This window comes from Mustela nigripes, chromosome 12, assembly GCF_022355385.1.
Source record: "Mustela nigripes isolate SB6536 chromosome 12, MUSNIG.SB6536, whole genome shotgun sequence".
NCBI classification, from domain to species: Eukaryota; Metazoa; Chordata; class Mammalia; order Carnivora; family Mustelidae; genus Mustela; species Mustela nigripes.
Window position 1 is genome coordinate 64532248 of NC_081568.1, and position 15627 is coordinate 64547874.

The following is a 15627-nucleotide window of genomic DNA, read 5'->3' on the forward strand; positions in this document are numbered from 1 at the left end:
ATACCCACATATATCCACAAAGGATTTATATCTAGTATGTATTTGCTTGGAAGAAGAAGGCAGATAATCCAATAGAAAAATAGACAAATGAATTAAATTTGCACTTCACAAAAGAGGCAAATGGCAAATATACCTATGAAAGTGTAGCCAGCTATATTAGTTATTATGTATGCAATACTCAAGCACAGGTAATTTCATTACATACCCACAACCAATGCTAAATGAAAAAGACAATATCAAGTGTAAGTTAGGATGTAGAACAACTGCTGATAAAAGAGTATAAATTGGTAGAACTACTTTGATAAATTGTTTGGTAGATTCTACTGAAACAGAACATATGCATACCATATGAGCCAGTGATTCCGTTCCTAGGTGAATATGCTTCTGAAATGAGTACAAAAATTCACCAAAAGACACATACAAGAGGGACGCCAGGGTGGCTCAGTTGGTTAAGTATCTGCCTTCAGCTCAGGTCATGATCCCGGGGTCCTGGGATTGAGTCCCATATTAGGCCCCCAGCTCAGCAGGGAGTCTGCTTCTCCCTCTGCCTGCCACTCCCCCTGCTTGTGCTCTCTCTCTCTCTCTCTCTGGCAAATAAATAAGTTAAGTTTTTTTTTTTAAAGACACATACAAGAATATTGATAACAACAGTTTATATAATAGCCAAAGGCTAGAAACAAATCAAATATCCATCTGTGGTACAATGGGTAACTCATTTGTGTAATATTATACAATATTAATATTGTATAATTAATAGTAATAAGATTAAATAAACTACAACTGCATGCAATAATTTTGATTGGTCTCACAACTATTAGGAAAGAAAAAGCACACACACATATACACAAACATACTATATGGTCACATTTACATAAAGTTCAAAAACAGGCAAATTTAATCTATGATGTTAGAAGTCAGGAGAGTCATTATCCCAGGGTAGGTGGTGGTGGTAGTCATGGGAAGATGGCACAAGAAAGCCTATTTTGGTGCTGGTAATGTTCTGATTGTTGATCTTAATTCTGGTTACAGCAGAGCATTCACTATATGAAAATAAGCCAAGACATATATTTATCATTTATGCATTATTCTATATGTATATTATACTTGAATAAAAATCTACTTAAGGGACACCTGGGTGGCTCAGTCAGTTAAGCATCTGCGTTTGGATCAGGTCATGATCCCAGAGTCCTGGGATCAAGTCCCGCATCAGGCTCCCTGCTCTGCAGGAAACCTGCATCTCCCTCTGCCCTTTAGCCCACTCGTGCTCTCTCTCAAATAAATAAATAAAATCTCTGACAAAAAAAAAAAAAAGAAGAAGAAGAAGTACTTAAAGGGCTCCTGGGTGGCTCAGTTGGTTAAGCCACTACTTTCGGCTGGGGTCATGATCCTGGAGTCCCCGGGTCTAGTCCCAGATTGGGCTCCCTGCTCTGCAGTAAGTCTGCTTCTCCCTCTGACTTTCTCCCCTCTCTTTGGCTCAGGTCATGATCCCAGTGTCCTGGTATTGAGCCTCGCATTGGGCTCTCTGCTCAGCAGGAGCCTGCTTCGCCTCCTTCTCTCTCTGCCTGCCTCTCTGCCTACTTGTGATCTCTGTCTGTCAAATAAATAAAGAAAAATCTTTTTTAAAAAAATTACACTGTGGGTATGGTCACACAACCCTGTAAACAGACTAGTAATCACAGAAGTGCATAATTTTTTTTTTTAAAGATTTTATTTATTTATTTGACAGAGAGAAATCACAAGTAGATGGAGAGGCAGGCAGAGAGAGAGAGAGGGAGGCAGGCTCCCTGCTGAGCAGAGAGCCCGATGCGGGACTCGATCCCAGGACCCTGAGATCATGACCTGAGCCGAAGGCAGCGGCTTAACCCACTGAGCCACCCAGGCGCCCCGAAGTGCATAAATTTTATGGTATGTAAATTATGCTTTAGCAAAGCTTTAAAAAGATCAAATGTATATAGTATACCTTATATATAAGAAACAGTAAGAAGGAATTAGAATACATATTTACTTGTACTTGAAAAAGGAAATGAAAGGATAAACAAACAGAAATGATTACTTTTACAGAATAAAGGATAAAGGAGTTGGAAGGAGGCAGGAATGGGTGAAAGGCAGTTTTGACCTCTAGACTGTGTATGTTTTACCTAGTCAAAGGGAAAAAAAAACCGAATCTTTTAAAAATTCCTTAAGTTGACAGGACGCCTGGTGGCTCAGTGGGTTAAGCCTCTGCCTTCAGCTCAGGTCATGATCCCAGGGTCCTGGGATGGAGCCCCGCATAAGGCTCTCCACTCAGTGGGGAGCCTGCTATTCCCCCCCCCCCCCCCGCCTGCCTCTCTGCCTACTTGTGATTGCTCTCTCTCGCTGTCAAATAAATAAATAAAATATTTTTTAAAAAATTCCTTAAGTTGAAAATAAATAGAAATAAGTTAACTAAACTGAGAATCATATTGGTTACCCCATAAAGAAATGATTTACTTCAAGGACTTTAGAAAACAGTATTTTGACTGCACATCCTAAGTGGGACACAATCCAAGAACAAAAGATGTTCTAAACTTCTAAACTTTCTTCAGCACTTATATTATTTGTAGTGATTTAACATTTTAGACTTTGTTTTATATTTTAGAGTAAAGCAAAGAAATAATTATGTTAATAATATTAGGAATCAAGGAAACAAAATGAAATGAAAACACCTTAATATTAAACCTGAAAGGAAAAATACCAATATAAACTAATTACTTTAATGTGTATTTTTAAATGCTACCCACCAAAATGAATTAGAAGCTAAGTCTCCTCATTAACAAAGGGTTTTCTATCAACCAGATGGTACTGTCTAATATCATTCCCCCACTAAAAGTGAACAAACAAACAACACAGGGCTCCTTAAAGGAATGGCTAAATAATGTCTGGTACATGGAAAGTACAAGATGAGCCTAGACTATCTTATTTGTGCCAGAAAGCAAATAAGCTTCCAAAGATTTATAGAGTGATATCAAAAGGATGAAAAAATTTTTAAAACTATCAGAATAAGAGCTCAATCAATAACCAGAGTTATAAAAACCTGAGGTTCAACTAGAATAATAATTTCTTTTTCCTTTGCCCTCTTCCATTCCCTCCACTTCTTTCTCCCTCCTTTCCTGAACAATTAAGTTCTAAAGCAATAACGTGGTACAAAAAAGAATGGCATTTGTACCTGGGACGTGAAGAGCTACAGTGGCCCAGCACATAATAATGGAGACCCAAGGGGTAAGGAGAACATTCAGGTAGGAGAGTTGCCAAGAGTGGGGAGTAGAACCCAAGTGGAATAAAAAGAACATCCTGTAGAGCAGCCACTTATCATAGAGTATCAGAGCCTGTGTAGTTTCAGGAGCTTGTCCACATAGGGGGCCAGCCCGGCTTAAAGAGTCAGAGAGCCTGAATGGGGTAAGGAAGTTTCCTCCATGGAGGGGTAGCCCATTTTGGGGTGTCAGAGTCTGAACAGGGTAAGAAAACGTGATCTAGAATGGGATGCCATAGATGTGTCTACTGAGAAGAACAGAGAGCAGCACCACCCATGTGGCAATGAGCATAGCTTGTGTCTAGTCTATGGCTTCTAAATACTATTCTCCACTAAAACGATCCAGGACTCTTGGGGAAAATGACTGATTCTGCTCCATTATATGGCTGGGCAGGTAAAGTATGAGATGAGCCTGGAGCATCCTGTTCTACCAGAAAGCACAGAAGTATGTAAGGGATAGTGAGAGGGGCACCTGGATGGTTCAGTCATTAAGCATCCAACTCTTGATTTCAGCTCAGATCGTGATCTCACGGTTATGGGATTGAGCCTGCATTGGGCTTGGCACTCAGTGGGGAGTATGCCCCTCTCTTTCTCCCTCTCCTTCTGTCCCTACCCCCACTCTCATGCTGCACATGGGTGCACACTCATGCACTCTCTCTCAAATAAAGAAGTAAATCTTTAAAAATAATTTTTTTTAAAAGAATGGTGAGGAACCTGAAAAAAGGAAATGGAAAATAACAAGTGTTGGCAAGATGTGGAAAAACTGGAACCTTCATCTGTTGCTGGTGGGCATGTAAAATGGTATGTATAGGCGCTATAAAATATAAAACAGTATGACAATTCCTCAGAGAGTTAAACATAGAATTTACATATGATTCCACAGTTCCACTTCTAGGTATACATCCAAAAGGAATGAAAGCAAGGATTCAAACAGATATTTGAACACCAATGTTCATAACAGCATTATTCACAAAAGCCAAAAGGTAGAAGCAACCCTATAACCACTGAATGAAGAACGAATGGGTAAACAAAATGTAGTGTATATATATATATATATATATATGTACATGTGCATATATGTATATGTGTGTGTATATGTTTGTATATATATACAAACAAAGGAATTTTATTCAGCTTTAAGAAGGAAGAAAATTCCGATACATAATACACCATGGATGAACCTTAAAAACATTATACTAAGCTCAATAAGCCAAACACAGAAGGACAAATAAATGATTCCACTTACATTAAGTACCTAAAATCAAATTAATAAAGACAGAAAGTAGAATAGTAGTTACCAAGGGCTAAGGGGAGTGGGGAATGGAGAGTTACCATTAAATGGGTATAGAGTTTCAGTTTGGGATGATGAAAAAGTTCTGGAGATGGATTGTGGGTGTAGTTGCACAATAATGTGAATTACTGAATGCCACTGAACTGTACACTTAAAAAATGTTTAAATTGGTAAATTTTATGCTATGTAGCTCTTACCAGCATTTTATTTTTTTTAATAATTTTCTTTTTTGGGGGTGCCTGGGTGGCTCAGTCATTAAGTGTCTGCCTTTGGCTCAGGTCATGATCCTAAGGTCCTGCGATTGAGCCCCACATTGGGCTCCCTGCTCAGTGGGAAGACTGCTTCTCTCTCTCTCCCTCTGCTCTTGCTTGTGTTCCCTCTCTTGCTGTCTCTCTGTCAAATAAATAAATAAAATATTTAAAAAACAAGGCAATTTCCTTTTTTTGATAAAGAAAAAGAGAGAGCATGAGTGGGGGAGGGAGAAGGAAGGGAGGGACAGAGGGAGAGGAACAAGCAGACTCCCCTCTGAGCAGGGAGCCCTGATGAGGGGTTAGTTCCCAGAACCTTGGGATCATTACCTAAGCAGAAGACAGATGGTTTACTGACTAAGCTACCCTAGTTCCCCACCAGCATTAAAAAAAATTTTTTAATGAAGGCAAAACAGAACATTTTCTGACAACCAAAAACTGAGAGAATTCATCATGAGCAGACCGGCACTACAAGAAATACTAAATGGAATCTTAGGTGAAGGAAAATGAGCCAGGTGGAGACATGGAACTGCAAAACAGAATGAAGAATACCTAAAAGGGTTGACTAAATTGGTAAATATAAATGAATACTGACCATTTAAAATAACAACAAAAATAATGTCTTGTGGAATTTAAAACAATACACTTAAACAAAATAAATGACAACAATAACCCAGGAAGCAGAAAGTATTAGAGTTAACCAATTTTAAAGTGCTAGCATTACTCAGGAAGTGTGGAAAATACTAATTTAGGGTAGACTGTGATGAGTTAAGGATGCATATTATAATCTCTAGAGCAACCACTAAAAGAATAATGAAATAATGATCAAATATATGAATAGTTAAATACCAATAAAAAAATAAAGGATAAAAAACAGAATCATAAAAAATATTGTTCAATCCAAGAGAAGGCAAAAAACAAACAAACAAACAAACAAACAAACCAGCCAAGAGAATAAAGGAAAAGAACAGATGGAGTGAACAGAAAACAACAAAATGGTAAAAATAAACTCAAATGTCAGTAATTAAATTAAATGGAAAGGGGATAAACACTCTTAGAAATAAAAGAAAAAGACTGTCAGACTGGATTTTGAAAATTCAACTATATACTATTTACAGAGATGCATTTTAAATATAACGTGATCAAGGTTAAAAGAACAGAAAACAATGGGATGGAAAAAATGTACTATGTAAATACAAACAGAAAAGAGCTAGCTCAGCTAAATTAATATTAGATAAAGTAGACTTTAGATAATAAGTATTACTAGAGATAAGGAGGGGCATTTCACACTGATAAAAGTGTCTAACTGAAAAATATGACTTTCCTATTATATATTCAGAAATAAAATAGATGAAGCAAAAAAACCAACAAAACCAAAAAGTGAAATAGACAAATCCATTCACAGTTGAATATTTGAACACAAGGACCCCTACCTCAGTAATCGAAAGAACTAAAGAAAAATCAGTAAGAATATAGAAGATGTGGGCGCCTGGGTGGCTCAGTGGGTTAAGCCTCTGCCTTCGGCTCAGGTCATGATCTCAGGGTCCTGGGATCGAGTCCCGCATCGGGCTCTCTGCTCAGCAGGGAGCCTGCTTCCTCCTCTCTCTCTCTCTGCCTGCCTCTCTGCCTACTTGTGATCTCTCTCTGTCAAATAAATAAATAAAATCTTTAAAATATATATAAAAAAAAGAATATAAAAGATGTGAATACACTATCAACTACATTGACATAACAGAATATTTATATGACATTATACAAACAACTGCAAAACATACTTTCTTTTCAAATACAAATGGAATGCTCACCAAATAGACCATATGTTGGGCTATAAAACAAATCTCAAGATTTCAAAAGAGTGAGGTCTTACAGAATATGTTCTTTGATCACAATGGATTAAACTGGAAATTAACAATAAGAAATCTAGAAAACCCCCAAATATTTGAAAATTAACAACTCATTTACACAATGTTCAAGATTAGACAAATCTAATCTATAACAGGAGAATTTAGGATGATTCCTTTTGGCTGAGAAGAAGAACAGTGAGCGTTTTGGGACTTGAAATGTTATATATATATCTTAACATAGGTAGTGATTATACGCATGTGTTTATATATTAAAATTTATTCCAGATTTTACTTGTATACTTTGTTCCATGTAAGTTATATCCCAATAAAAAAGTAAATCAGAAAAAAAGAGAGACATTAAATTCTCTAGTACCTAACAAAATATCTATTTCATGGAGAATGCTTATAAATGTTTGATGAATTAAAAAAGGAGAGATAAAGAATAGAATGAAAAGGCCTACCACACATCTAATACCATTTACACCTGTTAGATCAGCAAAAGATAAAGAAGTCTGATAGTACCGAGTGCTGCAGAGAATGAAAATCAATAGGAACTTTTATACTTTGCTGATGAGAATATAAATTGATACAACCACTTGAGAAAACAATTTGGCATTAGCTTGTAAAGTACAACATTCACATACCTACCAAATGGGAATCATTTCCTAGGTTTATATCCTAAGACATGCCTACCCAAGTGCACCAGGGGTTAAATATAAGAATGCTGGGTTACCTGACTGGCTCAGTTGGTAGAGCATGCAACTCTTGATCTCAGCGTTTTGAGTTCAAGCTCCACATTGGGTACAGGGGTTCCTTTAAAAATTTTAAAATCTTAAAAAAAAAAAAGAAGAATGTTAATAGTAACTCTGTTCATAACTGAAACATCTCAAATGTCCATCAACACTAGAACAGGTAAATCAATTATGGTATATTCACATAACAGATTATTATCTCACAGAGAAAAATGAATGAACTAGGGGTGCTGGGCTGGCTCAGTAGGTGGAGCAAATAACTCTTGACCTCAGGGCTGTGAGTTCAAGCCCACATTAGGCTTACATTAAGTAGGCTTACATTACATGTAGCCTACTTAAAAAAAAATTAATGAGGGGCACCTGGGTGGCTCAGTGGGTTAAGGCCTCTGCCTTCGGCTCGGGTCCTGATCCCAGGGTCCTGGGATCGAGCCCCGCATCGGGCTCTTTGCTCAGCAGAGAGCCTGCTTCCTCCTCTCTCTCTGCCTGCCTCTCTGCCTACTTGTGATCTCTGTCTGTCAAATAAAATAAATAAAATCTTAAAAAAATAAATATAAATAAATAAATAAATAAAAATTAATGAACTGTAGTTTCTTGCGACAACATGGTTATTAGACACTTAATGTTGAGGGCTGCCTGGGTGGCTCAGTTAATTAAGCATCTGCCCTCAACTCTGGTCATGATTTTAGTGGGGAGTCTGCTTTCCCCTGTTCCTCCCCCTTCACCTCCTCTACTCCTCCTCTGCCCCTCCCCTTCCCCTTCCTGCTGCTCCTGCTCTCTCTCTCTCTCTCTCTCAAACAAATAAATAAAATCTTAAAAGAAGAAGAAGGGAATGGAAAGGGAAGGAAAAAGACTTTATAATGGGCGTCTTATACCACAGTAGGACATTTTAACTTTTTAACTTTCTCCTATGAGCAACAGGAAGCCACTAAGTATTGTCAGTAAGGGAGTATAGTACAGTGCATGGCTATAATAGACAGTTTTTGTTCTCTAAAATTTAAGATGTTGAAATTCTAACCCCCAATGTGATACTATTAGGAAGTGGGGTCTTTGGGAACTGATAAGGTGAGAAGGGTAGAGCCCTTATGAATGAGATGAGTGCCCTTATGCAAGAGACTCTAGAGAACTCTCTCATTCCTTCTGCCATGTAAGGACAGAGGGAGAAAATAGCTGTGTATAAATCAGGAAGACAGCTCCCATCAGAGACCAGCCACCAGATCTGTTAGTACTTTGATCTTGGACCTTCCAGTCTCCAGAACTGTGAGAAATAAACTGTTGTTTAAGCCATTTGGTCTATGGTATTTTGTTACAGTAGCCCAAATGGACAAAGATACTGACATATAATGTAGTGGGCTCAAAATAAAGCCTGTTAATTCAGTGTGACTCAAGTTACTATGCCATTTCAAGATCTATATTGATTTCTTGGCAATCCTTCAGTGAAGATGACAGAGTTTCACTGGATCATTTTAAGCCACTCTAAGGGTGGCTGGGTGGCTCAGTTAGTTAAACATCTGTCTCAGCTCAGGTCATGGGGCCTAGGACTAAGTCCCATGTCAGACTCCTTGTTCAGCGAGAAGCCTGCTTCTCCCTCTCCCTCTGCCTGCTACTCCCTCTCCTTTGCTCTCTCTAATAAATAAATAAAATCTTTTTTTAAAAAGCCACTCTAGATTTCCTTGGATACTGAGGAGCTTAGTTTAGTCTCTTAAACTAAACTAAGTCACTGTGATCCATAAGCAAATGCAAAAGTAATTGAAGCTGGTTCTAGAAATTATGGGATCTAAAATGCTAGATCTAGAAAAGTAGAGTTTAGCTTCACCAAGATGGAGACTAGAACCTACTATCAATTTGTGAAATTTTCAGAAAAATATAGCCTTCAGAATAAACTGGTGACAACTACCATTGACTCTGTGCCAGGCAATGTGGTAAGTAGTTTATGGAAATTATTTTGGTTAATCTTCATTTAAAGCAGCTATCATCTACTTATTTTACAGATGAAGAAGCAAACTTACAAATGTTAAATAATTCACCTAATGTTGCATAGGTCATGACTGCAGAATGGAGCAGCTGACATCAAGCTGAGTATCTCATGACTTTAACTGACTGCCTGTTTATGCCTCAGAGATTAGTTCAGTTAATCCCAATTTTTCTCACCTCAGATATTGTCTGGGTGTAAAACATCATGACCACCCGTTGCACCTCACAGGGCTCTGAACATCCAGCCCTCCTGCCCTAAGTGTGGCTCAGTAGGGTCTAGAATACTTGTGAATCCCTGGACCACCATTAGGTAATGAGAAGAAGCTGCCTTATCTGTTTAGTGTAAACTTGGCATACATTAAGTGGACTGTGACGTGGAAACAGTTGGAAAGCTCTATTTAAATCTAATTCTCCTCTTTCCCCTCCTCAAAACCCTCTGGAAATCCCAACCTATTGATCAGCAAACTCCTTTACACTGTCAACCTGTCCTTGGAAAGTTGCTGATTTAAAACCTGGCATGTCCTGAAGACAATGCTTCCTTGCAGCCCTGAAGACACTATAACACGACCCATCCTGGGCAGTAGACTAGGATTGCAGCAAAGATGTGTGTGTGTGTGATCATCATTCTTCCCCCCTTCCCCACCAACATAGATTTGTCAATTTTCCTCAAGAGCAAACCCTGCTGTTTTGGACCAATCTTAATTTCTGAGTCAAATAATGCTTGTACACATCTTATTAGTAAAACCTAATTTATGGTCACTTCTAACAACTAGAGATGTGTTCACAGAGCTGAGAAGCAGAAAATCTCATGATAGCATTCACTGGAGAATAATCTAAATTGTTTTGAGCATCTAATCAGATTTGGAGGGAGGGGAGGGGTACTGTTTTTTGCTCTATTGTGTCAAAGACATATGCTTGAATTCTGGGACTTTGACAAAAATATCCTCTATGCCTTTGGATTTCTAGCTGAATAACTCACACTATGGAAATCTGGTTAATTAGAAACTTTAAGATAAATAAGTAAGGTACAAAAAAAAGATAAATAAGTAATGTACAGTCATTGGTTTTTAGGCTGGTCATATGGTATTGGCAAAAGGACATGTATTTGCAGTCTGAGGTCTGGTTTTCAAGCATGGGCTCTGACATTAACTAGCTGTGGGATCTTGAAAAAACCTTCACCTCTCCCAGTTTTTCTCTTTATTGTCAAATAAGAATTCTTCATAGGAAAACCACCCTAACGATTAAATGTTACAATGTATGTTAAAGATGCTTCATAAACTATAAAACATTGCACAAACATCAATCATCTATAGCATTTTAATAGATGAGTCAGGCACGAGGCCTGACACAGAGCTGATCCACAATATTTGTAATATAAATAAGTAAATCCCGCTGGTGAGCTGTGTCATCTCAGGCAAGAAACATCTCTATCCCTACCTCTCTTTTGCCTCCTCTGATACCACTTCCCCCTAGTTCAGTGGGCTTGAACCATACTCCTTTTTGCTACTCCAACAGAGCAAGTTCACTCCTGCCGCAGGGACTTTGGACCTGCTGTTCCCTCTTCCTGGAACATTCTTCCCCAGTTCTTTGCATGCGTGGTCTTTAACTTCTCATCCATCAGGTCTTAGGTAAAAGGTCATTTCCTCAGAGGCTTTCTCTAACCACTCTAATTTTCCTTCTACATCATTCACCCAATACGTATTCCTGTTTTATTTTTCTCCTTAGCACTTATTACTATCTGTTGACTTATTATACTGTTCTCCACTAGAATAAAAAACACTGTATTACAGCTTCCTTGTCTGTCTTGTTCACAACTGTATTCCAATGCCCAAAATAACCTCTAATTCGTAGTAAACTCTCAATAAACATTTGAATAAATGAAGTTGAAATAAAGTAATTATATAAAAAGTTTCATTCATTCAACATATATTTTGTATGTACCTATGAGAGCCCAGGCTCTATTTCAAGATGCTGAGGACTGAACTGAGAACAAAACAAAAATCTCTGCTTTCTTGGGGCATGGCTACTAGTGGGAAAACAAACAGTAAAAACATACTATATCTGATAATGTTAAGTGTTAAAGAGGGAAAAAAATAATAAATCAGGAGAGGGGGACATGAAATGTGTGTGGAGGGGTTAAATTTTAGATAGGGGAGCCAGAGAATGAAACGAGAGGCTGAGGGGCGCCTGCCTTTGGCTCAGGTCATGATTTCCCAATCCCGTCCTCCTATCAAGTACCATATCTGGTCCCTGCTCTGCGAGAAGCCTGCTTCTCCCTCTCCCACTCCCCCCCGCATGTGTTCCCTTTCTCACTGTATCTCTCTCTGTCAAATAAATAAATACATTCTTTAAAAGAAGGAGGAGGAGGAGGAGAAAGAAAGAGAGAAAGAGGCTGAGCCATGAGGATATATGTGGGAAACGCCCTCCAGGAAATCAAGGTGACTGAGACAGTAATGAAAGTGTTGGAGGCTGACACAATAGGAGATGAGATCAGGGAGGTTAAGGGAAGTCAGACTGCGAAGGGTCTTTTGGCTAAACTAAGGACTTTGGCTTTTCACCAAGAGTGGGATGGGAAACTGTTGAGGAGAAGGATCAGGGTACCGTGATACGGCGTGTTGTAAGAGGACTGCTGGGGCTGCTGTGCTGAGAATATCTGAAGAGCAAGGGAAAGGTCCAGTAAAGAAGCTGCAATAACCTCAGCAAGAGATGGTGGCTCGGAAAGACTGGGGGAGGACATGTGGGGACAGAGGATACATTTTCAGATTTGACAGTTACGTTGGAGAGTTTAAGGGGGAGATCTGGGCTGGGAATTAGAACTTGAAACTCAAATGGTATTTATTATCAGCAGTAACAGAATCACGGACCTGGAGCCCTGGCTCTACTGCTGAGTAAACTATTTCTAGGTTCTGGGCTTCAATTTCCCTAACAGTAAAACGTAGAAAATATTCCCACATAACAGGGCCTTCAAGAGAACGAAATGAGAAGTGTCGAAGGCTGACGGTGAGCAAGGCGAGAACCTTTAGCCGAGGGCTGCACGAACCTATACCGGAGGGAAGGGGCTGCTGTAAAAGCAGCGACTGACTCAATTCCACAGCACTTACTCGGAGGAGGTACCCCAGCAGCCGTCAGAGAGAAGCGCCTGGCCCCGGCGCCGCAACGCGGTCTGCGGCGCCCAAACCTCGCGAGATTTGTTGGATTGGCAAAGTCACCCTCCCACCCACATCTCGCGAGACCAAGCTTTATGAGTGGCGATCTGCCGGTTAGGGCTTGCAGGAAAGATGGAGTATCCCGCGTTGGGCACCGTGGAGGCCGCGGACAGTGGAGGGGCCCGGCCATACAACAGCTCGGAGGAGCGAGAAGGACGGGAACCGGACGGGCTGCGCTTCGACCGCGAGAGGGCGCGCCGCCTGTGGGAAGCAGTGTCCGGGACCCAACCAGTGGGAAGGGAGGAAGGTGAGTCCGGGGACCTCAGAGGCAGCAAGTCCCTCACTCGCCCGCTGGTCTCAAAGGGAGTGGCGGAAGCGCGAGGCGGGAACGCGGCCCAGCCCCTGGGTCTCCGGGCACACCCCCTGGCGCCCGGCCCGCCCCCTTGCGTGACGCGCCCCGGGACTTCTTGACTCGTGCACCCCGGCTGGGCCTGAGTACCGTGGGCCCGTTCCCTTGAAAACTGAGGCCGCAGCAGCAATGAATGAGGTCTCCCTGATCTACTGGTCAAAGGCCTTCTTATACTCAGGCCTCGGGTTTTTTTTCCCCTTCCATTCTTACCCACCAGAGCACAGCTCTTATCGTAAACTCGTAGAATGTAATTCCTATCTGTGCCTTTTCTGAGACCCATAGAATCTTCCCCGCCAGACTCCTAGCCCCTCACCATTGCTCCCTGACTCAACATCGTCCCAGTCTCCTGGTTCTCCCACCCCTTGTGTCGCTTGCCTCCCTTCTCTCGTGCCCCACACTGCCAAGGACTCCAGAAGGCGTTCTTACCCCCTTTTTCCTGCTGGTCTTGGTATCTTCTACCTGGTTTACTCCTCTTTCTAGGCGTCTGGTCTCTACTACCTGGGTCCCTTTAATGTGATGGGGGCCGGGAGCCTGAGAAACTGGCCAGGGTATACTTTGGCCCCAGCTTCTTTGTACTGAAGTTGTGGAGAACAGAATACACCGGGGCCGGGGCGGCGGGGGGGGGCACTTTCAGGGCTGAAGGTTCCCAGCTTGCTCTGCATTTGACCTGGCTCTGGGTAAGATGGAGGTAGAGGAGCATGGAAAGAGCTGGCCTAACCTGGTTGCGTGACCCCCTTTGTAGTCCTTAGCAGAGCTAGCTGCTTAACTCTAACCTAGAAGTACAAGAACTGTCTGGCCTTCTGTGCTAATCCTGTCAAGTAATCTGCAGTAAAATCAGATGGTTTGTTTGCTTGGTGAGCAGAGTAATCTTGGAAGTTTAAAATGTTGCTTGTGAACTCATTGCCCTGGCATAAAATGGAATTTTGACCACATCCAAGGAAGATATGTTTAAATTTGGAGTGGTACACAGACCTATACCCTTGTGTATACTTCTCCAGTTTTAAAACTAGTCTAATATGACGCCTAAATTAATATGGGCTCTCTGTCTCCCACATAATTTCAGACTTGTTTGGTACAAATCCCTGCAAACACATCCCAATTTTCCTTTCACTACTTTGACAAACATTCTCTGATAACCTGCTGAGTTCCCAGGACTGGCTGGGCGGCAGAGCTAGAGAGAGGAGGAAGATACTGTCCCTTGCCCTGAAGGAGTTTATAGTCTAGTCCAAGAAGCAGACTCCAAAACAATTTCAGTATAAGGTAATGGGTGCAGTGAAGAGGAATGTGTAAGAATTGGTTGTGCACAAAGAGGGAGTGACCTTTGTCCTTGAGGGACAGGGAAGGCACCCCCTTGGGCCTTGAAGCAGAGAACACAGCAGCTGTGCTCTAAAAAGTGAATTGCTTGTGCGTGTGTGAATGTACAGTGTCATTTAGGACCTAGTTCATTTTCCCACTCTCCTCACTTTCCAATATTTATATGAAGTTTAGGTAGAGCCCTGTTTAACACTAAATTCTACTCATTTTTGTTTTTGTTTTGTTTTTCTCTTAGCACTTTCATTGAGTTATAATTTATGTATACCATAAAATTCACCCACTGTAACTGTACAATGCAATGATTTTTTAAGTAAAAGTACAGAGTTGTGTTTTAGAATATTTCTATGGCTTCAGTTAGTTCCTTTGTTCTTGTTTACATTAAATCTCCACTCTCACCTCCTGCCCTAGGCAACCACTATAAATTTACCTTTTCTGAACATTATATATAAACAAAATTATACAATATGTAGTCTTTTGCATTTGGCTCCCCCCCCACATGTTTTTGAGGTTTAGCCAAGTTGTACTGTGTATTAGTACTTCATTACTTTTTGTTGCAAAATCATATCTCATTATATAGATCTTGCTTTTTTATCCTTTGACAGTCTCTGCCTTTTGAGTGGGCTGTTAAGACTATTCACATTTAATTTCATTATTGATATGGCTAGATTTACATTTTCTACTTTGCTATTTATCTCCTTTACATTTTGTTCTTCCTTTTTTCTCTGCTGACTTCTTTTGCGTTAAGTATTTTTTAGTGAACCATGTTAATTTCTCTGTTAATATTTTTTTTCCTTATTTTATTTTCTTAATGCCCAAAGGACTACAAGATGCATCTTAACTCATCACAGTCTACTTCAAATTAATACTACTTTTTTTTAATACTACTAACTTAATTCTGATAAAATATAAAAACATTCCTCTAATAGTGCTACATTCCTCCCCCTCCTTTGTAGTATTATTGTCATGTATATTATTGTTATATATATTACATCAATATATATTATAAACCTAATTATTCAGTGTCATAATTATTGATTTATACAATATGCCTTTTTTTAAAGATTTATTTATTTTATTTTTTTAAAAAATATTTTATTTATTCATTGGACAGACAGAGATCACAAGTAGGCAGAGAAGCAGGCAGAGAGAGGAGGAAGCAGGCTCCCCGCTGAGCAGAGAGCCCGATTCGGGGCTCGATCCCAGGACCCTGGGATCATGACCTGAGCTGAAGGCAGAGGCTTAACCCACTGAGCCACCCAGGTGCCCCAAGATTTATTTATTTTAGAGCGAGAGGGTGCACGATGGGGAGGGGAGAGGGAAAGAGAGAATCTCAAGCAGGCTTTGCTAAGTGTGGAGCCAGAGGCAGGGTTCCATCTCACAACCT

General features: G+C 40.3%; 2 protein-coding genes across 5 annotated transcripts in view; one reads left to right on the forward strand and one right to left on the reverse strand.

Moving 5' to 3' along the window:
• UIMC1 (ubiquitin interaction motif containing 1) overlaps nt 1-12556 on the reverse strand; it is a 171885-nt gene extending 159329 nt beyond the window's left edge. For both annotated transcript variants that reach the window (XM_059417437.1, XM_059417439.1), the window contains exons 1-2: nt 12476-12556; nt 7385-7482 (exon numbers count right to left, since the gene is read on the reverse strand). In XM_059417437.1, the coding sequence (XP_059273420.1) occupies nt 7385-7409 (25 nt within the window). In that variant the 5' untranslated portion in view covers nt 7410-7482; nt 12476-12556. The remainder of the gene's footprint in view (nt 1-7384; nt 7483-12475) is intronic.
• Nucleotides 12557-12612: 56 nt separating this feature from the next.
• Nucleotides 12613-15627, forward strand: part of ZNF346 (zinc finger protein 346) — a 35319-nt gene continuing 32304 nt past the window's right edge. For all 3 annotated transcript variants that reach the window (XM_059417440.1, XM_059417441.1, XM_059417443.1), the window contains exon 1: nt 12613-12827. In XM_059417440.1, coding sequence (XP_059273423.1) covers nt 12653-12827 — 175 coding nt within the window. In that variant the 5' untranslated portion in view covers nt 12613-12652. The remainder of the gene's footprint in view (nt 12828-15627) is intronic.